The 23,490-nt window shown below is 41.6% G+C and overlaps 1 protein-coding gene across 3 annotated transcripts; it reads left to right on the top strand.

Moving 5' to 3' along the window:
* The first annotated feature begins 4,085 nt into the window (after window positions 1-4,085).
* On the top strand, window positions 4,086-18,332 carry AADAT (aminoadipate aminotransferase). Of its 3 annotated transcripts, none has more exons than XM_042829804.1 (14): window positions 4,086-4,145; window positions 4,851-4,919; window positions 5,668-5,836; window positions 6,815-6,947; window positions 7,499-7,573; window positions 8,676-8,885; window positions 9,389-9,454; window positions 10,633-10,715; window positions 11,808-11,904; window positions 12,700-12,761; window positions 14,504-14,568; window positions 15,794-15,900; window positions 16,344-16,445; window positions 17,426-18,332. In XM_042829804.1, exons 2-14 carry the CDS (start codon window positions 4,853-4,855, stop codon window positions 17,474-17,476), a joined length of 1,287 nt encoding a protein of 428 aa, XP_042685738.1. In that variant the 5' UTR covers window positions 4,086-4,145; window positions 4,851-4,852; the 3' UTR covers window positions 17,477-18,332. The 3 variants fall into 3 exon arrangements, with proteins under 3 accessions (XP_042685738.1, XP_042685740.1, XP_042685739.1); XM_042829805.1 differs by having other exon boundaries at window positions 4,109-4,164; XM_042829806.1 differs by lacking the exon at window positions 17,426-18,332 and having other exon boundaries at window positions 15,794-15,934; window positions 16,344-16,422.
* The last annotated feature ends 5,158 nt before the right edge of the window (window positions 18,333-23,490 follow it).

Below are 23,490 nucleotides of genomic sequence, written 5' to 3'. Positions count from 1 at the left end.
TCCCCGTCACTCAGCTGCACTGCTTGCACCTGAGCTCCACTGGGTTGGTCCTGCCTTCCCACCAGGTGCTCAATCAGTGCTTCAGCTGTGACTTCGCATTGCTGCTACAGTATGAAATGAAAACTCACTTTCAGAGTGAAACAACAGGAGACCTGCACTGAAATCATTCACAGGAAAGCGTTATTTAACAGTATGTAAGTTTATGGGTCATGACAGATCATGAAACATTTCTAAAATGTCATGTAAAGTGTAAAAAAGGAAAAAGAGTTTTATTCTTCACTTCATTTGGCATTTTCAGCTCCCTGCATATAAAATGGCAATGGTGTCACTTTTTTGTGGCCCTCCTCTGGGCACACTCCAACAGGTCCGCGTCCCTCCTGTGCTGAGGACTCCACATCTGGATGCAGTGCTCCAGGTGAGGCTTCACCAATGCAGAATAGAGGAGCAGGATCACCTCCCTCACCCTGCTGGCCACGCTACTTTTGATGCAGCCCAGAATACAGTTGTCCTTCTGGGCTGTGAGGACACATTGCTGGCTCTTGTCCTGCTTCCCATCCATCAATATCCCCAAGCCCTTTTGGGCAGAGCTGTGCTCAATCCTTTCATCCTCCAGCTCGTACTGACAGCAGGAATTGCTGAATGTGAGGTAACCAGGTACAGTTCTGCAGTTGGATTTGCTGAGGTTCTACAGGGCCCATTGGTCGAGCTTCTCTAGATCTCTTTGGATCACATCCTGTCCCTCAAAGGTGTTGACCACATCAGACAGTGTGCTGTCATCTGCAAACTTGCTGAAGATACACTTGATCCCACTATTGATGTCATCAATGAAAATATTGAAGAGCCTTGGTCCCACTGACCCTTGAGGGACACCACTCATCGCTGGTCTGCTTCCAGACATTGATTCATTTTCCTCATTCGTTGAACAGTCCAGCCATCAAATCCGTATCTTTGTAACTAGGAGAGAAGGAAGTTATGGGGGACCATGTTAAAAGCCTTACAAACATTTAATGGTATGGTAGTGAAGCAACAGCTGTATTTCTGGCTTCCTTACTGGGAGTTAGTGGCTTATGTCATTGGGTTCATTGCTATTTGGAGCATAATCAGCACGCATTCATTCTCTGTACAGCCAGCATATAAAATTTGCAAGAGCTGCATAGAGTGCATACTCGATCAGTGTAAATCACTTAGCAGCCCACATAATGGACATCTGGCTACTGGACTAAAGAATGCACTTGGTAACGCAGGCAGATGAGTCATGGACAAGTTTTCCATTTATATATGAATGATTATATCCGCAAGAGACTGAAGGAGAAAAGACCAGCTTTACAGCAAGCGGAGGGGAAGATGAAATACTCTTGCAATGTTTTCTTGTATTTTGAATACTTGCCTCTAGTGCCAAGGTGGCTTTTTGCAACAGTTAATGATTATCATGGACACAACCCAGTTCTAATCACCCAAAGGACCAGGCAATTCTGTTCCTTTGACTGAGGGCTTATACTGGTGGTGAACATGTGCAAAAAAATCCAGTACCGAAAGTAAGTTTAGACTTTTGAGCAGGGTTTAACTGTAGCAGAATCCTCCCCACCTGAACTGGAAACTAGGAAATCCTCATTTTGCTTGAGGAGCAGTCTGCAGTTGTGTATGTTGGAGCCTCAGCTAATAATTCAACAGAGATTTCCTGGGATTAAACTGTCAGTTAGGGTATGGTCCTCGTTTAGACCACTGACATCAGAGTAGGGGTGTGTAGGCTGAGTATCAGCAGCTGCAAAGAACGCAGATGATGAGCTTTGTCCTTGCCAATGAATGTCGAATCCCTAAACATTTTCACTCAGTTAATATGTATTTGCCAGTCAGCAAATGCTGCGAGCAGCAAAGCATAGACTTGAGCTCAGAATAATGCATGTGTAACGAGATAGGATTGCCTGTTTCCATTGCACGTCTTTCCATTTGCATTTCAATCTCACAATACTGTGAATCAGTTTTGCTGCTTCTAGTTTGAAATGAAAACTAGCCCTTCTTAAAACTCTTCCAGTATTAATAATCTTACCTAGATTTTCTCTAGGTTCTCACAAAATCCTCTTCTTGTCTGCATTCCTCCACACACTCTCTTGTTTTGTCGTGTTTGTGCACCCATGTCACAGGTTAAACAGACATGTCTTTCTGAACCCAACTTTTAGCTGGCGTGTAGAGAAATGAATGCTGTGGGACTAACTCATTGATTTATAGTTTGGGTTGTCTCATTAAGCAGCATTTGGCCCACGCGTCCTAAATAAATGGTGGATTTTTGTAATGAAATTTTATAGGAGGTTACTTTGGCAGATGTTTCTATCTGTGTGTGTGTGCTTTTACATTCTGGGTGTAGCAGAAATTCTAAATCATGGCTTGAACCAGAGATGGAGCACCTGGTGGGAAGACAGGGCCAACAGAACCTGGGGAGCTGAGATGCATCCAGTGCAGACCTCATTAAAGGGTTGGCAGTGGAGGCACAGCTGTCTTGCTGGAGGTCACTGCCTATCTGAGACCTTCTCAAGGTCTGGAGATCCATGGCTCCCTCTGCCCTGCTAGTCATGGAACTGGGCTGAATCAACCCACAAACCATCGACATCTTGTTACGTTTGTATATTAGGGAGATGTGTCCATTAACTTCAACTGTCTAATACATTCTGATTCAATAATTGCTGTATCTTCTGTTTTTAACTGTTCCTACGAGTTGATCGCTGCTCAGCAGTATCCAGCCACTTAAGAGAACGCCTGCATTACAAAAACTAGAAGTCTTCACCTGTGGCCTCAGTGTGCCTGTGTGAGGAAAATCCTTGTCAGGCAAGTGGATCTGAAAACTAAATCCCGTATCAGAACATAGCCCTTCTTAATTGTACATCTTAAAACAAACAAAGCACTAAACAGTTATAATAGCCCCATGCAAAAGAAGCTTAAAGCATTGGAATAAATGACATTGCAAGAGGCTGGCAGACAGTCGCTACTCAGATTCCACAGGGCTTCATTTCAGAGCCCATTCTCTTCAGTATTTCTATAAATGATCTGGATACAGGACTGCAATGTGTATTCAGTGTGTTTACTGATGGCACTAAACTAGGAAGAGCAGCTGACTCCTCACGGATAGAAAGGCTTTGCAGAGAGATCTCAACACTTTAGTAAGCTGTACAGTCACCAACCACGTGAAGGTTGATGAGAGTAACTGCATATTCTGCACCTGGGTTGGGCCAACCCCAGCTACCCATACAGACTGGAGCATGAGAGGCTGGAGAGCAGCCCTGTGGAAAGGAATCCTGGGGGCTGCAGTCAATGACAAGTTAAATTCAAGTCAGCCACATGCCCCAGCAGCAAAGAGAGCCAACTGTTCCCTGTGGTACATTGGGCCTGGCCCACCAGCTCAGCAAGGGAAGGGATCATACCATTCTGTAGCCTTGCTTTAAGCACTGTGTGCTTTGGTTTGGGCATCGCTGTATTAAAAAAAATAAACTTCTTAGAAAGTTTCCAAGTTTAACAACTTTTTAACTCACATCTTTGTTTCTAATTTCAGCATTCTTTTTCCGTCTATGCACTCCTATGGGAAATACATCAAGAGGCTCGAGTTTTCACCTCCACTTTCTTCACGTGGAATGAAGCGCTGTGGGTACAAATCACAGACAGAAAACAGACAGGTGAGAAAACCTCAGGTTGGAGTATGTCGCACCGCTATCGGCATGCCTGAAATCGGCATGCCGCGGGCTGGAACAGCGGCGCCACCTGGTGGTCGGCGGGAGCGACTGCAGGTTCGCAGCCGCAGGGCCGCGATCGGCTGAGAGCAAATCGCGGAGTGACCGACCCAAATATTTCCCCGGCCTTTGCTCTGTGCCGCGAAGCACAACGCCGGCAGCCCGGAAACAGAACAGCAAGGTTACGTTCCAAGCAGCTCCGATCCACCTGGTGCTTTCCCGGCTCCTTCCCCCCATTAACCCGAGTTTAAAATAAAGAAATAAATAAAAAATAAAGAAATAAATAAAAAATAAAGGAGGAGGGAACGGCCCCTCCCACGACTTCGGCACGCCCCTACGCAGCTGCAGCGCTCCGGGCCAGCAGCCCGCCTCCCGCGGCCTTTCTCCCCGCCCACCCACCGCAGCCCGCTGCGGACGGGGTCGCCGCCGGCTCCGCGCCGTGCCGCCGGTAGGTGCGAGCGGCCGCCCCACCAGCCACATCGACGGGGGGGTACCGGCCTGACGGGGCAGGGCAGGGCAGGATTCCGAGTGGGTCTTGGCCGCTCGTGGGATCGGGTAGCGCCGATACGGGCGAACGGAACGGGCGCGCTGTGCGGCCGGCAGCGGAACGGCGCTCCGCGGTGACGTTAGAAGCGGCGCTTTCCGAAAGCGCGGCCGCCCGAGGCGTGCTTCCGAGGCGTTGTTTCGATTGCCGAAAGCGGCGGTTCGGCGCTGCTCTTGCTAGAAGGGCACGCTGCCGGCTGTTGCTCAGAATCCATGCCTGGTTGTCCGGATGGGCGGTGGAAGTCCTGGACATTCAGAGTCAGGCTGGGAGCGCACGGTCCTGCTGAATGTATCTGTCCCTGTCCGCTGCCTCTAAGGGTCCCCTCCAACTCAGACGATTGCAGTCCTGTTGTATGCGATCGTAGCAGCAGGACGGAGGCTGTGATCCAGCCAGTGCACGTGAAGAAGAAAATTCCTTCATTCCAAAAAGAAAAGATCCAATACTGACCCTGATACAAATTGACGTGATAGAGCCCAGCTGTGGGTGGGACCGTTTGCAGGTGTTACTCGTGCCACGTGCTCACACCAGAAGCAGGAGGGTTCCCATGCATGTTTCCCCCTTGTGCTCAATTATTTGCTCTTTCCCCACAGGCATGAATTATTCTCGGTTTCTCACAAGTGTGAGTGCAGCAAGAAAAGCCTCTCCAATAAGAGTTCTGAGTGAGTATACGCCCGTTCTTGTCAGGTTCTCTTAAGAGTATCATCTCGTGTTCTAGACTTCATAGAGGTGCTGTGATGAAAGACTTGAGCAGGCTTGAGAGAAAGCCTGCCAGCTGCCAGGTGTTCACTGGGCCAGTTAAACATGACTTGTTATGGAGAAGTCAGGTACATATAAAAACAATAGCCTTGAAATGTTCATTGCAGAAACTCATCCGGACAAAAGAAATAGTGTTGTTGTCACTTAAACAAGTGCCTGAAAGTCTCTGCTAGCGCTTTTGCAGCAGGGGTTTTGGCACAGCTTGCTGTGAATTGACACTCGTTGTCCAGTTGTCTAATAAGTACTGGAGAACAAACTCAGTATTGGAAGGCACTGAGCCAGACCTGATAGCATCCGTGCTCTCACATCCAAGCAGAAAGCATCAAGTCAGCAAGAATTCCATATTGTGAACAAGTTCACTTGCCAAGGTCCACGCTGTGCTAGCAGAGCGCAGATTGGATGTGAATGATTGTGAAATTGCATTTAAAACAAGAGTTACCAACATTTCCTCCATACCACCTTATTTACACGTTGCCTCTGCTGCTAAAGCCACGCTGACAGAAACTCCCTTATTTAAAAGCTGTAACCAGATGTAACTACCAGTAGTAGTAGTAAAACAAAACAAACTTACCTGGGTTATTATTCGATAAAGTGTGTGAGCGACTGCTGCAATGATCAAATTGTAATCAAGCTATTTTCCTTTTGCTGTAGCTGAATTGATGCAAAAGTCTCCTCCGTCTCTCATCTCTCTGGCTGGAGGGGCCCCAAACCCTGCCGTTTTTCCATTTAAGAAGGCTACTATTGCCACTGGACATGGGAACGCTGTTGAGATTGGGGAAGACTTAATGAAGAGGGCTCTTCAATACTCTGCCTCAGCAGGGTATCTGCAAAGGCTGCTTGCACTGAAAGATGGTGGAATGAAAGAATCCTGAAGTTCTCTATCATGCCTTTATTGATCTTTACTGAAACAGCTTTAACTGCTTCAAATTTTCCTCAGTGTTTATATTTCGGTTTAAGCAGGAGGTTCTGAGTAGATGAGCATTTTTATTTTAAACAAGCCAGAAATTTCCCAGCTGTTAGTATGTAATATTCTCCCAAGTCAGTAAAAGGACTCATCCTGTGTTTTGTATTAAGCTGTTCAATGAATGATGTAGCATTGACGTGCAGTTTCCAGATCCTGGAGCATTCATTTTGCCTTTATTTGGTACCCTAAAGAAGTTGACACATAGCACTTGTGGTGCTTGAACTGAGATCTTTATACTATTGGCTTTTTTAGTACAGCACCAAGTCAGGCTTGTGACAGGCTTGCAAAAATATGCACTTAACTACATAGTCACATAGGGCATTAATTGGTGCAGTTGCAGCTTTTGCTAATACTTAGGAGAGCACAACTTTAATAAACATGCATTTGTAGATGTATTATAAGACTTTATCTTAAAAACAGTTTTTTATAAAAACTCATTTGCTAGTTTCTTGCTAGCTGTACCTTACTTCCAGAAGCACTGCAAACTTGGTCAGACAGCCACTTCTGAGTATGGAAAGATTGTTCCTAGGAGCAGACCCTGTTTAATCCCCACCTATGTTCCATCCTCAGTGAACCATTTCTGTCCGGATTTCTCAGTCATCATTTGATGTGTGTGGACTGCAGATGCTCATCTCTGCTGCTCTTCCAGAAGAAAGATTGATATCTTTACCATTATTTGATTAAAAAAAAAGTCAAATTGGCATCTGAGTATAGTTGTGAGACAGTTAAAGCCAGGCTCAGGACTGTGTGCTAGATGTGACGGTGATTTAGAGGAGCAGCCCCTTCTTGGCCTCTGTAAGATGTCAGGTGCACCTTGCCTCATTCCTCTTTCAGGATTCCTGAACTGCTGTCGTGGCTGAAGAATTTTCAGAGGAATCTACACAATCCCCCCACAGCCAACTACAGTCCTGAGGGAGGACAAATGGAAGTGTGTGTCACAACTGGCAGCCAGGAAGGCTTATGCAAAGTAGGACCAAGAACTCAGTATATTAAAAGTACTTCTTTCGAGATGGTATTTTCTTCCCTCAGTTCAGCTATGCTCAGCATTAAGCACCACTGCAAAGCTTTGTGCAGAGTATTTGTTAAACAAACACGTTGGGCAGTCTCACATCAAACATATGTGAATGTTCAGATATACCAAAAAGCCTGTCAGAAAATATACTAAGATAACATTTCTTGTTACTCAAGAAATCAGCGCATGGGTGCCTTATTTGCTTTTTGTAACATGACAAAGTGTATCAGTCTTCCTTGAATAATCAACCTGTTCAGTCTTCTCTGCTGCTTAGTCGATACTTTCTGCAGATGAAATGCTTTCTGTTGTATGGAGAGCTGTTCCCGTTTCAAAACTGTTATTCCCCAGCTCTGTTGTGTTTCTAAAGCTGGTTGTTCCTCTGTTTTCCTCACAAACAGCAGTTACTTAAATTTTTGGGAATTACTGGTGTGTAACCAAGACTTACAATCTCACTAAAGAACTAGGAAGCTTGTGTAAAATATGTCTAAAATAGTTTTCTTTCACAGGTGTTTGAAATGCTCATTAATCCTGGGGACAGCATCCTTTTGGATGCCCCCACATATTCTGGGACACTAGCAGCTGTAAGTATTTTGTCAATAAAAAGCTGTGAACATCAGATGTGAACAGCACTTTAGTACCTGTTCTGCTTGCTCGTATGCCCTGTATTTACAGCAACAACGCATCTGAGAGTCAAGTTTTTTCTGTTAATCCAATTAAGTTCTTAAAGATTAATTCATAAAAGCTATTCCCAGGACACAGCGTCCTTTTCTAAATCCCGTAGTTTCTTCTAGGACTGAGGTCATGTTTGGGATGTGGAAGAAAGTCATCACAGCAGTCAGTTCAGAACAGATTTTAAGTGGGTATTTCAACAAATCATCATTACTGAAGTATTTTACAGTCTGATTGTACTGTACCCAGAGTTTTCAGATGTGAACTATTAAGTACTGTACAAAAATAGCAAAGTTTCCTTCTGAGAAATTAATGGCTATATAATTGAACATCAAATAAAAATACGTAAGAGTTGTAAGAAGAGTTAGGATAGATGATGTACCACTTCATTCCGGTTCCCTCTTGCACTGACAGGAATTCTGATATCATTTGGCTAATCAAAGATTTCTTGTTAAGAACATACTTTCAAAATTATTGCAGCAACTTAGATTTTCACTTAAAAATGCTGAGCTACATGGTACAGATAGAAATCCCACGGAGGGGAGACAGCATGCTGTTTTGTTAGTATTTTTCCTGCAACTCTTTGCATTGCTGTCAGCGTGTCATTGCAGTAGCATCATTCTGTTCTCCCAGGTATTGCTGAATATTCTTTCCCCTTTGTCAGTAATGAGTAGCTTGCAGTTCTGGCACTCGTAGAATGCAAATGATCCACTGGAACTAGAGTTGCAGTAAACTTACTGTTTGTGTTGAGAGCACGAAGAGAACAATTCAAATTCTGCACATGCCTTTCTGTTTGCAAAAACGTGTCATTTCCTAGAGAAGAACAGCAATTAGACATTAGTTACCTTTTTTTCCTTGTGTGGCTTAACAGGGCAGATGAAGAGCAATGTGGTAAGTTTGACAAGCTACTGAGCAAACCTAGACAAGCTTTGATTTGAATCGTGAGGAAGTAAGAATTTGGGATAGCTACAAAGTCAGAAAGGATCGTGACAGTTTTGTTCATCCTATCAACAGCTGAGACCTTTGGGCTGTAACATCATTAATGTTCCTAGTGACCAACATGGCATTATTCCAAAAGCTCTAAAAGAAATTCTGTCCGCTTGGAATCCAGGAGATATAAAAAATCACAGCCGCCCTGACCCCAAGTTCCTGTACACGATTCCAAATGGCTGCAACCCAACTGGAAACTCTCTGACCGCAGATCGCAAGAAGGAGATCTATCAGGTATGTAGGAGGGGCCTCATGAATGTTGTGGGTAGAAATGGGCAAATGTCCATCTTGTTGTAGCTCAGGGTGCTCCGCATGCAACGTTTGTGCCCATTATTGGTGCAGAACACATTCTACCCAGAGCTTGTTTCTAAACAAAGCCTCTTTCATGAGGAGTCTTCAGAAACAAGAGGTAAATTATGTTTTGCAGTAGTAGTACGTTGCTGCCTGGTGTCTTTGTTGGGAGCTTCAAAGTGTGTTTGCCACAAGTGTACTGTACCCTTTGAACACACCTTTAGTTATGCACTTGTCCTTGCAGTGCAGGGAGCGTGTTTACTGTTTAGACTGATGTCTGAATTGGGCATTTGAAACCCCCTCCTGATACGGCTTCGTATACAGTGAAGGAGCAACCTGTGGGATCCTAATATGGTCCTGGTAATAGGTCCATAGTATGCTAAGAACTGCATTTACAGTCTTTATGTTTTAATCAGTCTTTGCATTGAAGTCATTTCTTTCTTCAGCTTGCAAGAAAATATGATTTCCTTATTATAGAAGATGATCCTTACTACTTTCTTCAGTTTGAAAAGGTAATCTTGCATGCTACGTAGCACTTTCATTTCTGATACCAAAGAACTAAAGTTTGAGCCATAAATCTTCTTGAATAGTCTTCATGTCCTTCTTCTAAGTTAGTAATATGCTTAACAGTCTATTGCTACTTTTACTTGCCCCCTTTGTGGTATTTTATTGCATCAGCCTTGTAATTGTGGTGGTTCAAATTCCTCAAGCCTTACACAGGACTGAATTTCCCTCATTACTAAGATAATTGCAAAGATCTTGCCTGCAGAGCAGAACAAACATTACACCAAAGCAGTGCCTCAAAATAGCAGCCTCTTGATGTTCTTTTCAAACCAGTTCACTTCTCCATCCAGGGGAAGATGGTCTACTCCTAATCTATTACCTCTCATTTCTACCCCTTTGCCTTCTGGCATCCAGTTGTCCCAAAAGCCATAGGAAGTAATACTGGATAGGCAGCTTCCCTCCTTCCCTGCAGATCTTCCTCCTGTGGGTAACAAAGTGTTTAACTGTCTTTCCTAATGGATCTGCAACAGCACAGCCTGCTCAAGTACTCAACCTCAGGAATAAAAAGCTGATCTTGTAAGGAAGCAAAACATTGGTAGGAGCTGAACAGCAGTATTCAGTATTCTATTTTGAAATACATTTTTGTGGGAGGAGGCAATAGCATTGTTAGCTTTGCTAGGGAATGAGGGGAGGATGTTTAAAGGTAGTAATATATTTGATAAAGAAAAAAGCATGCTGAACTCAGATCAAAATATGGACATATCTTCTAACTTCCCTTTCTTTGGTTGTTTTTTCTTTGTTAGTTTTTAAGTAAATGTAAAAGCTACTGTTCCATCTTGAAAATTACAATACCCTTCTGTATACTCCTTAAAGATCTTGACAGAGAATTTGTTTCCCCTGCTTATGGCGTCATACCAAGTCTTGAACTGAGCACTTGTGTGCTCATCAGTGGGCTAAAAGAAAGAAGGCTGATTTCGTGATGACTTTCACAGAATATTACATCTCAGACAGCTACTGTAAATAAACATTTGTCAGCAAGTTACTGCCCCTGTCCTTTGAACATCCATCGCTAAAATATTTACTATCAAAACATGTACTCTAAGAAATAATTATGTCTCCATAGCAAAGTAATTCTACCACAATCCCTACTAGAAACTTGAATTTTCTTTTTTCTTTTTCTTTGAAGCCGTGGGCTCCAAGTTTCCTCTCAATGGACGTGGATGGCAGAGTCATCAGGACTGACTCATTCTCTAAAGTTCTCTCATCTGGGTAAGGCCCACTTCAGACTCCTCAGTATTACATCTTGATTAAGGCACAAGACTAATATTGTGTGCAAAAGGATCAGATGACAGTTTTTTCGTCTAATACCTGCTCATTTCTGGAAAGTGTTTTTCTTCAGTGTACTAACTTTTCCTGTCATCTCTTGAAAGTCATTTATAATTCCAAATTCTGATTCTCTTCTGATTCCGATAGTTATGCCATCCTGCCCAAGCAGGGCCAGTCTTCCAGGCATCACATAGGCTGAGACTGGCTGATGCTGGCCTAAAGCTCTCTGCCTGGAACTCCTAGTAGACTTTTGCCAGGTTCCTGCCTATTACCATTTCTGCAGGCTCTTCCAATGTGTAAAAGAAATGATGACATAATTCTCTACAATCAATCAGAGTTGTAGTGATATGTTACCTTCTAGCTTTATGGTTCTTTCAGGTTGTGTCTTCCTGAAAAATTAAGCTGGATACTCTCACACAAAACAATATATTTGTGTTTTCATTTGCTTTTATTATTCTAATAGATGTAAGAAAGTAATGTGAATTTTGCACTGGCAGCTAGTGGATTGTGACCCCATCCCCAAGAAAGAGAAGAGACAGCACGATGCCAAGTGTGATGACACTTCCAGAAGTGACACTACAAAAAGGCACGATGCACTTTTGTCTTTGCCAAGGACACATTTCAGCTTACTGATTGGCTTTAATGGCTGTTTGAAGAAAAACAGTCTGAGCAAAGACAGGTCATAGCAGTGAAACATGAACAAGAACCTATGTTATCAGCCTGAATTCCATTTATCCTGCAGTGCTAAAAGAGCAAAAGAAGCAGCCTGTTTGCCAGCTTGCATATTTTTCCATGAAGCTGAGAGTTCAAGACTTTCAATTCTGTGAATAATCCATCTTTCCTTTCCTTTGATTGATCTTAGCTTATAAGTTGTGTAAACCTGGGGTTATAGCACTATTAAAGATATAAATACCTTTAAGAGCCTTAGCACATTAGTGAAATGATTATGGGTTTTCTGGTTACAAGTTAAACCATAACTCTCATAAAGGATTTGCACACTGCATTTCCTGTTCTCATCTTTCCTTTATTTTCTAGGTTGAGAGTTGGTTTTCTGACAGGTCCCAAGCCTCTTATCGACAGAGTTATTCTACACATTCAGGTTTCTACAATGCACACCAGCACTTTCACACAGGCAAGTACCAAACTAACAACTGAATTGTATTGAAAAACCAGATTCCAAGACGGAGGAAACTAAGAACAAGCATACTTGCACTACACTTTTTCAGTTTTAGTTACAAGAACAGATATTGATTCACCAAAAGGAAGAGATCACCAAAGAAATTGCAGCCAGAACTAGAGAGCTTAGTGCATGGAAAGCACTAGTGCTTCAGCTAATATAATATAATATAATATAAGCCATCAGATTTCAAGAATCAAGATTTAAGATGTTTTATCTCTTGCCAATGGGATCACTTGAAAAACCTGAATATAAAGCATACTTTGGAATTTCTTCTCCTCCTCCTCCTTATTTTTCTTCATGCTTAGTATCTAAAATAATACTGGCAGCTCACAGACATCACAAAGGTGCCATCAGCAGCTCCTTTATAACTTGTAATAAGGAAAGGAGACATCAAGCATGTCTTCACACAACTTCCATTAGTTCATCAGAGGGGCAGTATTAAAGAGAGACTGGGAGGAACTTCCATTAAACAGTATACATTGCCTTCCTTTTTTGCCCAGATTCCCATATTCAGCTCTCCATCCGTTCCTTCCTCCAATTCCAACTTCCAAATGTTGCCACTGTCCTTGAAGGTAGCAGTGACAGGGACTGCAATAGTCTGCTGCTACTGCCACTTCTGTTTATAAAGGGCTTTGAGAGACCCTACGTGCAATTTCTTGCCCAGGTGGAATTCTGAATAACACACAGAGCAAGATATTTTTTGAGTGTGGAGCAGCTCTGTATTGATAGTGCATTTTATTTCTTTAGATGATAATTTCACAGCTTCTTCAGCAGTGGGGAGAAAAGGGTTTCTTGGAGCACACAGACAGGTAAGGTCATGTCATATTTTGTATCCCTCATCTGTCATGCTGCTTCTTGCTACCTACACAAAACAGGTGTCCGTGTGAGTATTCATGTTGCATTTCAAATGTCATAATCAGATTTGAACCCTAAGCTTCCTACAGTAATGGGTAACATGTTATGGTTGGTAAAGGCTTGTCACAGGATTGTAAGAGAAGCGTAAGAAAGGTTCTTATATCTGACCACAGCAGCCACTCCTGCCCCTGAGCACCAGGCTGTTAGCCATTCCATAAACACCGGAGAAGAGACACTAGCTCTGGCTTTGTATCGTGTTAGGTATCACAGAATAGGTGTAAGAAGTAGGTTGTAAAGACAGATGTGTAGAAAAACTCTGACTACACTTTATCTCAGCTTTCAGCAATTAGAAAATGTGTCTCTTAAACATTTCTCTTCTCTTACTTTCTTCCTGACAGGGAAGCAGCCCTTCCTATGCCAAATGCATTCATCCTCTTTACCTAATGAAAATAATGCTGCAGTAGGCTACCCACAACCCTTGATAACCTCCTAGAGGCTGCTGTTAGGTGACTTATTTTTGATGAGGTCTTACAGCTGATTACTATTTCCACATGATTTCCCTGGGATCAGGTTGACTTGTTGGATTGTGCTTTTGAGTCAGAGTAAGGCTATTGTTTATAGTGATTACATTTCTGTGGAAGTTTTGCCTCATACTTAAAACTCAATTCCAATGTGCAAGTGAAATAACAGCACAGAAAAGCAAAGAAAAAAAAAGTTAGCACAGAATTTATGATGCAGTTAAATCTGCAGAAGTAAAATTTGCCTTTTATTTTGTAGAGTATAACTGGCATAGGCAGAGTCTTTGGAATTCGTAAGCTTTTCTAGCTAGTATTTGTTAGGTTTCAGGAAATACGTTTGGAAATCAAAGCTCTGTCTTCGAAGAGTATCAAAGAAATGTGAAACTACTAAGCATGGTTCATATGTAGAGAAGGGAGCCCTTTTGCACCTGATGTATGCATTCTGCGCCGTACATTTCTGTCAGGTCTATCTGATGTTGCAGAATCACAGCTGCTTCATTTTATACCAGTGAGAGGAGTCGTTGTGCAAGGCTTGTCTCCCTTGGACCTTGGGGTAGGGTCATTTTCCTTAGTAAGTTGTTGTATTATTTTGAAGTTTTAGTTCAAATATGAAGGCAGGAGGCTCAGAGGATTAAAACAAGGGGAGCTGTCAGATAGTCCTGACTTCTTATCATATGATCTGTTTTTATCTCATGAAATATTGTTTCCATGTGTACCTATTACAGAAACTTATCCCAAATGCATAAATATCACATATGTACTTTTGCAGACAAATACTTAATTTACTTCTGTATGCATGTTTTGTGTGATGACTAGTGCAAACAGGGCTTGTATCCACCGACATAATGGAATGGATATCATTTATAAAGTGTTTAATACTAAGTTTTCTTGGACATGTAAGGATTAAGAAGCAGCAAGAAGCAGCTACAAACGCACTTCCTCTATCTCATTGATCTGTGCTTTGTTGTAGACACCATGAAGCATTCAGGACTTTTCTAATGCATATACAAAGTTTCATATACACAGTATATTGTGCTGTGCTGATCTAGGATGTGTTCATATTTCTGTTAAGTGTGCGTTTTGGTTGATAAGTAGAAAAGCTTTGTTTCTGCTTTTGGAAATAAATGGACTCTGAAGCACTGTGAGATCATGGCTTTCAATTGGTAATGTACTTGCAGAGTTGTGGAGTTCTACAGGACCCAGCGGGATGCAATGCTCATTGCTGCTGACAAATGGTTGAAAGGTCAGTCAGTGCAACACAGCTAATAACTGAGACTTTTTTTCTAGCTGTTATCATCTTTGTGTTCAAGAAAAATTGCTGAAGGTCACCCCTTGACCAAAGTGATAGGTGATCACTATGAGCAAATCAGTGACGTGAAATATTAAGCTTAGGGTGGATTATCTCAGACTGCAGTTGTCCTGCTTTTCTGGTGGGGGGCAAGTTAGTGATGATGAGAAAAAATCTCACCACATTATCACATATAAAGCAGCTGTACAGACAGAATGTATTTCACTCCATGGCATTCTTTTTCTGTTTAAAATCTGTCTTTAAAATCCCCATCTGAAAGTGTCAGATTCAGTTGCATAAATGTAAAGGAAGATAGAAATATGGTAGTAGTGATGGTCATTTTCAGTTCAGACATCCACTTCTCTGATTAATCACAGAGCACAGAACGAAGCTGCTCAGCAACAATGGGATTACAGTTAGTGACTATAATTACTCCTTTTAGTCAGTCTGCAGTGGAATCAACAGTAATTATTTAAGAACTGCCCACCTTCCTGTTCCTTCAGCCTGCCTTCATAAGATAGGTGTTCCAGCCCATGCATCATCTTCGTGGCCCTCCTCTGCATGCTCTCGGGGACCTGGACGCAGTGCTGCAGATGGGGCCTCACAAGGGCACAGTAGAGGATGACAATCACCTCCCACTCCCTGCTGGCCACCCCTCTTCTGATGGCAGCCATGATACCGTTGGCCTTTCAGGCTGCAAGCATACACTGCTAGCTCATGTTAAATTTTTCATCAGCCAGGACCCCTAAGGCCTTCTCAGCAGCACTGCTCTCAAGGAGTTCTTTTGCCAATTTGCATGCATATCTGTGGTTTATCTTGACTCAAGTGCAAAAGCCTGCACTTTGCTTTGCTGAACATCATAAGGTTCACCAAAGCCAAACTTGTGAGTTTATCAAGGTCCTTCTGGATGGCATCCCTTCTTTGTGCTGTAATTGACCACACCACTCAGTTTGGTGTCGCCAGCAAACTTGCTGAGGGTGCATCAATCCCATCATCTTTGTCACTGGTTAAGATGTTCTAGAGTACCAGTTCCAAGACAGAACCCATGAGGGACGTTGCTTGTTACCAGAAGTTCATTCAAGCTCATGCAAGCAATAAATTTACATCACTTACTCTATGATGTACCAAATTACAGGAAGAACAGAAGTTTCTTTCTTGATTCCCTTTTCTTTTTCTCTAGGCTTGGCAGAATGGCATCCTCCTGCTGCTGGCATGTTCATATGGATTAAAATTAAGGGAGTTTCTGATACACAGCAGCTGATCATGGAAAAAGCTTTGCAAAAAGAAGTATGACCTATAGCTTAATGGCTTATGATATGAAGTGAGGAAATGATGAAATAAATCTACTGTATCTATCTGCACATAGGCACAGAGAAAGCAGGGAACCTGTGTCCACAATCACCACTGAGGCTGAGGCATTGTGCTGTAATGCAGTGTGTCATTAGTAAAATATTTTCTTATATGTATTCAAATGTTGATATTTAATCAGCTTAAAATTATATCACATGTATATGTTGTGTATTATATACAACATATTCACTATATATCTAATACTATATATCTAATGGTACTTCTGAACACTGACAGTAAACCAAACCTGGTTAGGAAGCAGCTTGAGAGCCCTTTGGTTTTGTTACAAAAAGTCTGATACCAATTTGCCCTCTCAAATTTAATAGAATGTATTGTTTTCAACCTTGCTTGTAACTGAGTGGTTCACTGCTTTCACACAGGTGTTACTGGTTCCTGGGGGAGTGTTCAGCATCGATAGTTCAGAGCCCAGTCCCTATGTCAGAGCTTCTTTCTCTCTGCCTTCTCCAGCCCAGATGGATCTGGTAAGTGAGACTGAAATTATCCTTTTTTAAACATTCTTATCAAGAACAGTTTCTCATGTAATTATGTGATATAACGATATTTTTACTTCTCCTTGTGTGGTTTCTCATTTGTTGGTGTATTTATTTGAGTATGTAGGCAGCTTTTTCTTGGGCAAGATAATTTTATCCAAACTTCCTGCAAAGTGCTGAATTTATAGGATTCCTTAATTTTTTTCTGTGTGTCCCATACACACAGATTCTTACAGAAGAATATTGATTTTCTTTCCTATGATTCACGTGCATGTTGCATTTTGTTTCTCAAGAAGTAATCTGTATTTTACAAACGGTTCGGATGTTATTTGGCTGTCTCTGTAAAATCAATGGGGAGAAAGTCTAGAGATAACTTGTGCAGATTTAGTGATCCTCTGATGCAGGTGCTTGAAAGCTCAGTATCTGCAGTTTTACTTTCATTCAGCTACTCAGGTCTGTAACAGATTTGTGCTTCTGCTGTCCTGTGTCGTCGTCTTTGTGAAAGAAGAAGTAATTCCTAGGCATGCTGTGGACAGTCAAATCGTACCTTGCTGCCACTGTACTTCTGTATGCTTCTCTTCTGAATTTTCTTTCTTTCCTTTCAGCTTTGGTGTCTCTAGGGCTCTATAATGGGTTAAAAGAGATACTTTTCCAAGGATTGCTAGTTCTACTCAAACAACTGATTAGCTTCATTTCAACTCTGAATAACCATTGAGCATCAACAAGTGTATTTTTCTGTTTCAGAAAAAAAACTGCCTTTCATTTTTTATCAGATGAGTGGAAGCTTTGTCTTGTCACAATATGATTTAAAGCCAATGCATGTTGTTAGAGAAAAGGAAAACACAATATCAGCAGAATTTTGTAGTATAAAGCTGTAAGATCATATGTGAGTGTTAGGGTAGTTTTAGTAGACTGTGTGTTTAAGTAATAATGCAGGTATATGAATTTAAACCATATTTATATCACTGCAGGCTTTCCAGAGACTGGCTGATCTTATAAAAGAAGCTGTACAGAAAAAATGAATAGAGCTCATACAGCTATCAAAATCATCTCAAGAAAATATATATTAACATTGGGACTTCATCAGAACACTTGAAAAACAAGCACAGCACCATGGATGTTTCCATTGATTCAGCTAAAAAAAGAAAAGAAAAAAAAAAAGAGTGAAAAACACATTGCTGATTTTTTTTTCTTTGTCAATACATTGCACTGCTAAATTTATTCTAATCCAAAAATGTTTGATATGCTTAAAAACAAGATGTTCTGTTCCTGTCAAATCCATCGTATTCACTTGATTTTGGCTTTTGCTTTCTGTTTGGGTTAGGAAGCGGGGAAATCAGTCACTGAGGAAGTTACACCTGAGGTAGTTGTAGGCATTCTTAATCCTAACTGATACATTCTGCCAAGACCTTTTGTTGGAATTGGTTTTTTATTTTGCTTTCCTTCTTGTCCTGCAGTACACTGGTTTTGAGAAGATCAGTGTCAGGTTCTACTAAAGTTTTGTCAGATAAAAATGAGGTTGGGATGTTTTAAATTGGAAACTGGCATAGCAAAATCAAGCCACAATTAGAAACGCTGGCTTAAGATTCTTTGCAATTAGCAGTGGTCTTGCAACTAATTTTTCTAGTTTTTATAGGTTTTCTGTTTGCTTGTTTCCACTTTGGTCTGTGATTAATTACTCTGTGTCTTAGAAAATGGCTGGTAAGCAAAGGCATGTGGATGTGCTAATAGAACTGCTGCCTTGGTTAACTGCAGACATCTTTTTTAATAGAGAAGAGCATAAGTAACTGAACTGAGCACTGGAATGAACAGTACCTTGACACGGATGTACAAAGCAAGCAAAACACTAAAATAAAGATGTTTTGAGCTTTGATCCCTTGATTATTATCATCCCAAATGTTAGATTCTTGGCACCGTGTACAAAACTTTCAGGAAGTTTTAACTGTATAGATTATCCTAGGCCTCTCAGCGCATCACTCTGCAACCCAACCCTCTCCAATCCTCACTGCAGGCAGGCAAGCTGGTGCCATGGGTGAAGCCAGCCGCACCACAGAGTTGGACTGAGCTTGGGCACATCTAGGACCCTTGGGGTGGGTGGTACAGCCCAGGAGGAGGCTGTAGTTATGGTTTTTGTCCTGGTGGATGAGAGACTGATATATCTGTTGTTTTTCCTCTGGATAAATGGTACTCCAGTATGGTGACCAAGAAATACTGTACTCTACAACACTGCTTGTTATTTTCTCCCAAGTAGAAGTCTAATCTCTGGTAACTGTGTTGTTGACATCTTTTCTAAGCTCCCAACTATTTGCTTATCTCAGTGAGTTTCTCTAATTCGTACACAACATAACCTTGCTTAGACTGTGGCAAAAACTCTTCTAATGTCTACTACTATCATGCCTTAGGGCAAATTCTTTTATACTTTTCCAGTATGATCCTCTATCCATCATTTTTTTCTTTGCAAAAAAGAAGATCTTTTCCTGCCACTGTAAAATTCTTTGTAGTCCCATCTAACTCACCAGTGAATTTAATAGCAGGAAGATGGGAAAGGTGGCCAAAGCACTGACATGGCAGAGCTGCCCACAAAAATCACCACAGCTGGCACTGAAATTTGTGTATAGCTGCAATGCTTATCTGTGCCATGGGGTGGGAGAACAGAGAGGATGTAGGAAAGGAGGAACCCCTTCACTTGCTGCGTATTGTGCTGTCACACAGATGACTGGCAGCCTGAATGCTTTGCTGAGAGGTCAGTGCTACACACTTAAATTAATACTGTACTTTCATAAAGCAGACAAAGAATTAAAACTTGGCCTGATAGTATGTTTTTTTTTTTTTTTTTGTTTTTTTTTCTTAAGATTAAAGAGGGAAAAAACTCAACAAAATCAACCAGGTGATCTCATTTTCTGAAAATCTTTCTTTTTAAGGCAGTCGTGCAAGAAAACCATACCTCTCCAGCTAGAAAGCAAGGCACAGGATGTCCAGAAAAATAAAGCAGGTTCCTATCCCTTAGGAAACTTATCCCTTTTTGAAGTTCCTAAGGAGAGCTGTTGTCTTGCACTTCCTCATAAGGCAAAACAGAGTGTTTTGTAATGTATAACACAGTTTAAACTGCACCCTGTCAAAAGACTAGAATTTAAAATGCCATGAATCTCCTTTCTCAGTGTGTATAGGTGGTTAGATATAAGATACAGGGAGGACTCAACCTCTAAACATCAAGAGATGGTTGCTGGCACTGCTGAATACACAGCTTTCTCCAGTAAGGTCATGTCTGCACTGGAAAATTTTGCTGCTATAAATTTCATTGACTTTCAGTTTCTGATAACAGTAGGTGAAAGCATACCCAACTCTGGCATTGTGCCACAAGACACTGTTTTATTCTGACAGCCACAGCCCTCCATTTGCTGAGACACTGAAAACTTGCAGTTATGAGCCTGTCCAAATGAAAGGCACCTTTAATCAATGGCAAGTTTGTAATAAAACTTGGACTAGATGTAAGTTTCTCCTAGGGAAACCTGCACTCCACCACCTGCACAGCAGCAAGGGCAGCAAACAGCCTCCTCAGCATCTGAGAATCAATCGCAGAGGTGCAGAAGGGGATCCTACTGCAGAGGAAACAGGATCTCATCAACACTGTGCAGTTGTAAATTTGAAATCTCCAGACAGAACGCAGAGAATCTGAGAAGCAGAATAAAGACATCCATGATGTCAGATTTCAGTACACCACATAACTTGCATGCTGAGTACTTGCTGCTAGATCTCCCTAAAAAGTGTTCTGAAGTCTTCCTTTTGTTGGGTAGGTGTATGTAGTTGAACACACAAAGCCAGAACTCAGTTATGACAGTGCTATTCTCTGTGCTTCAGAAACGTATCAGGCGCAAACTAAAAACCGAAACACTTTATTTTCCAAAGGTAAGTTATTTTCAGGTGTTTACCAAAAGATACACAGAATGCAAAGTTCCCATGTACACTCAAAGGGTGGCAAAGCATGAGAGTATCACTGAGAACTGAATGCAAACAAGAGATAGACCAGGTGCCAAAAGGGAAACTCATGGCAGAGTTTCTCCCAGGAAAAGAGCCAGTGAAATGAACCATAAAATAACTTTAAAAGGCAGAAGGGAGAAAAACATTTATTCTGCAAATGCAGGTGGGAGACATTCAAGACCTATCTGGATCCCTACCTATGTGACCTGCTGTAGGGTACCTGCTTTGGCAGGGGTTGGACTTGATGATCCCTTAAGGTTCTTTCCAACCCCTGTCATTCTGTGATTCTGTTAGAAAACCCTCCTTCCAGCCCAAAACCATTCCTCAGTCTTCACAGCAACTAGATGCTGAGTGGAATAAAAGGGCTCCAGAGGCAATAACATTTAATTACACTGGTTCTTGTTCCATTGTCATTGCTCACACTACCTCTCCTCTTTGGGGAATTTAAAAAATAATGTGGAAAACTTTTTTATTTATTTTTTTTTTTTTTAGAGAATAATTTCTGCCTGCAAGATTCTGATTTTCCTATGATACGAGATGATCTGTATCAGATTCTTCTGTAAGAATATGTTAAGTATTTGCCTACGGGTCTTAGTATTCCTGTCATGAACATATTTTCTTTCACAAGAAGCAATGCATTTGCATCTGTGCCAGTTAAATCAGATAAATAGTCAAACGTTGGAAGAATCCTTTGCTTTAAATATATTTTAGTGTTTAGAGAACAGAATTTGAGCCCCAAAACCTGCTTATACTATCACAAAAGTGAAACTCCTGTTTGCTATTGCATACCTGCAAATTCAAGGGCTGTTTAAACTCATCACTGCCTAAGTTTGGAAAGCACGACTTACGTAGCTCTGCACTGAGAAAACTAGGGAGTGGGTGTAGATCCTGTCAGGCTGCCCTGACAATATTCAGCGTGAGTGCTTCTTGCAGCCCAGGCAGCACTTGACAGTGAAGGGTTACATGCAGTGAGGGGAATGCTGCATTCCCCACTCCCTTCCTCAGGGATCCAAGCAGGCAGAGCTGGCCAAGCTAGACACAGAAAAAGAGTGTCCATAGATTCATCACTGGATTTACCTTTGATCATTCCATGCACAGCCTCTTGGGATATATTTAGCAATGAAATTCTCAATGTATGTTATGTGGTTCTTACGGTTTTGGAATTACATCCTTTTATGTGTACAGTATTTCTTTTTTTCATGTAATAGTAAGAGTAATACTCAGAGTTATCCTACACATAAGAGTAAGTAAGCTAATTAAAATTTTAAAAGGCTGCCTCCATTAAAAATTGTTTTCTGTCTTGATGGCAATTACTTTATTGCTTTAAAAACTTGCTTTGTTTCAGTAAGTAGATGATCTTCCTCAAAACATGACAAAACGTGCCCAGCGGATTCTAGCATAGCAACAACACAGCCTAACATAAACTACTGTATTATTAAATTTACCACATAGCTTAATTATTTTTATTCTGCAGCTTAGAAAACTGAGACACAAAAGCAGTGGTTTGTCCAAAGTTTCTGAGGAAGCCAGTGGTGAAGACCTAGAAACCTTTTGCCTGTCAGATTCTTTGATTCAATCACAAGACCTTCCCCACTCTGTTACTAGTGGTACATTAAAGACCAAAGTCTACTGTAACCAGCAGTTACAGAGCACATTAAAGGATAACAGAATTTGGCATTAAGTTTTAATGTTATTGTAGATTACACTATGAGGAAGATCTATCCCCCAAAGGCTGCATTGCTGCACTACTGGATGTGAGCAGGCTGGACTGTTGCAGATTTCAGATTTTCTGGTGATCAGGCAGGAGTTATTTCAGCTGCGTTCAATAATCAATCCATCAGCTGCCACTGGTCAGCCACTGACTTTGTTGTTTTTTTAAACCTTGCATGAAAAAAACATGAAAGCTTCCTCTGAGATAGCACTTAGGATTGATTTCCAATGAAATTATAGCTGAGCACAACAGGCAGGGTACTAAAGAATGACATCTCTGTGACTGACTCATGTCTTTGCTGTTCTTTGAAATCAAGAGCCCTGATTTGTTTGTGCTTCTGCTTGGGTTTATGTCCAACCTCCCGGGATTCTCCTGGGCCCAGAAAGTTTGCTTGACATGAAGCAGATAGCTGAGAGGTCAGTAAGCGCAGGGCATGTCTGCAGCATCCATGCTGCTGGTGGATTTGCCAGAACCCAGCAAATACAAGTGAGAAAATGATTTTCAAATAAGTGTTCACCTGAAGTTGTAGCTCAGCCTTGTGAAAAATACTGATCAGTGCCAACTCGCATTTGTACATTCATATGGGACAATCCACATCCCTCTAGGAAGCATCTTATTTCTCCATTCTTTCTTCTACGGATTTATGGTCCAAAACCCCAGGTTTCTCCTAACCTGGTGACCTCTGTCCAGTCCCACATCTACCATAGTGACACAGCCTGGCCACTCGCGTAACCAACCTATTAGCAACACTCTATGCAAAATTTGTTTACTCTCATCAGGACACCTAACCTTAGGTGAATTTATAGCAAAATTAGCTTATTAGCTACAGTGATGCTTTAGAGATGAGACAGTGTCTCATCTGCAAGCTCTGCACGTGTGCTGTCTCATATTACTCTGGATTCTATGCTTCCATTTGTGTTATAGCATCAGAGAACATTACTGATTGACTTCAAAGCTACTGGAAAGGTTTCATGAGGTAAAAGTGTTGTGACTGGATAACAATTTGCTTTTTTCTCTTGTTTTCTGCTTACATCATAGCAAATGACTAACAAGACTGAATTGTAAGTTAGAGCAGCTGCTAACAGCTGCAAAGGTAATCAATTCGCAGCAGTCATGAGCCACAGAACCAAGCAAGGGAAAGAGGTGATGCACCTCTCCTGTCCTGCTGTCTGTCAAAGGCCAGCAACTGGAGGCAGTTTCAGTGAAATATTTTGCCTAATGGGGATATAAAAGCTAATTTAGGTATTGCTGAGAGCTGGGGCTTTATAGAGAGGGAAGTGCCTGGCAAGATCTAGCTTTGGAGGCACAGTGGTGATGGGGAGGAACTGCACTTAACTACATATCCAG

This window comes from Centrocercus urophasianus, unplaced genomic scaffold (assembly GCF_019232065.1).
Source record: "Centrocercus urophasianus isolate 14NV4802_14NV808 unplaced genomic scaffold, USGS_Curo_1.0 seq_32, whole genome shotgun sequence".
NCBI classification, from domain to species: Eukaryota; Metazoa; Chordata; class Aves; order Galliformes; family Phasianidae; genus Centrocercus; species Centrocercus urophasianus.
This window is presented reverse-complemented; position numbering and strand designations above follow the sequence as displayed.

Bases quoted from the DNA above. Each gene is read 5' to 3' on its own strand.
- AADAT (XM_042829804.1), top strand. From the start codon at position 4,853: ATGAATTATTCTCGGTTTCTCACAAGTGTGAGTGCAGCAAGAAAAGCC. The intron at 4,920-5,667 runs GTGAGTATACGC...CTTTTGCTGTAG, and splicing joins CTCTCCAATAAGAGTTCTGA to CTGAATTGATGCAAAAGTCT. The intron at 6,948-7,498 runs GTAGGACCAAGA...TTTCTTTCACAG, and splicing joins GCCAGGAAGGCTTATGCAAA to GTGTTTGAAATGCTCATTAA.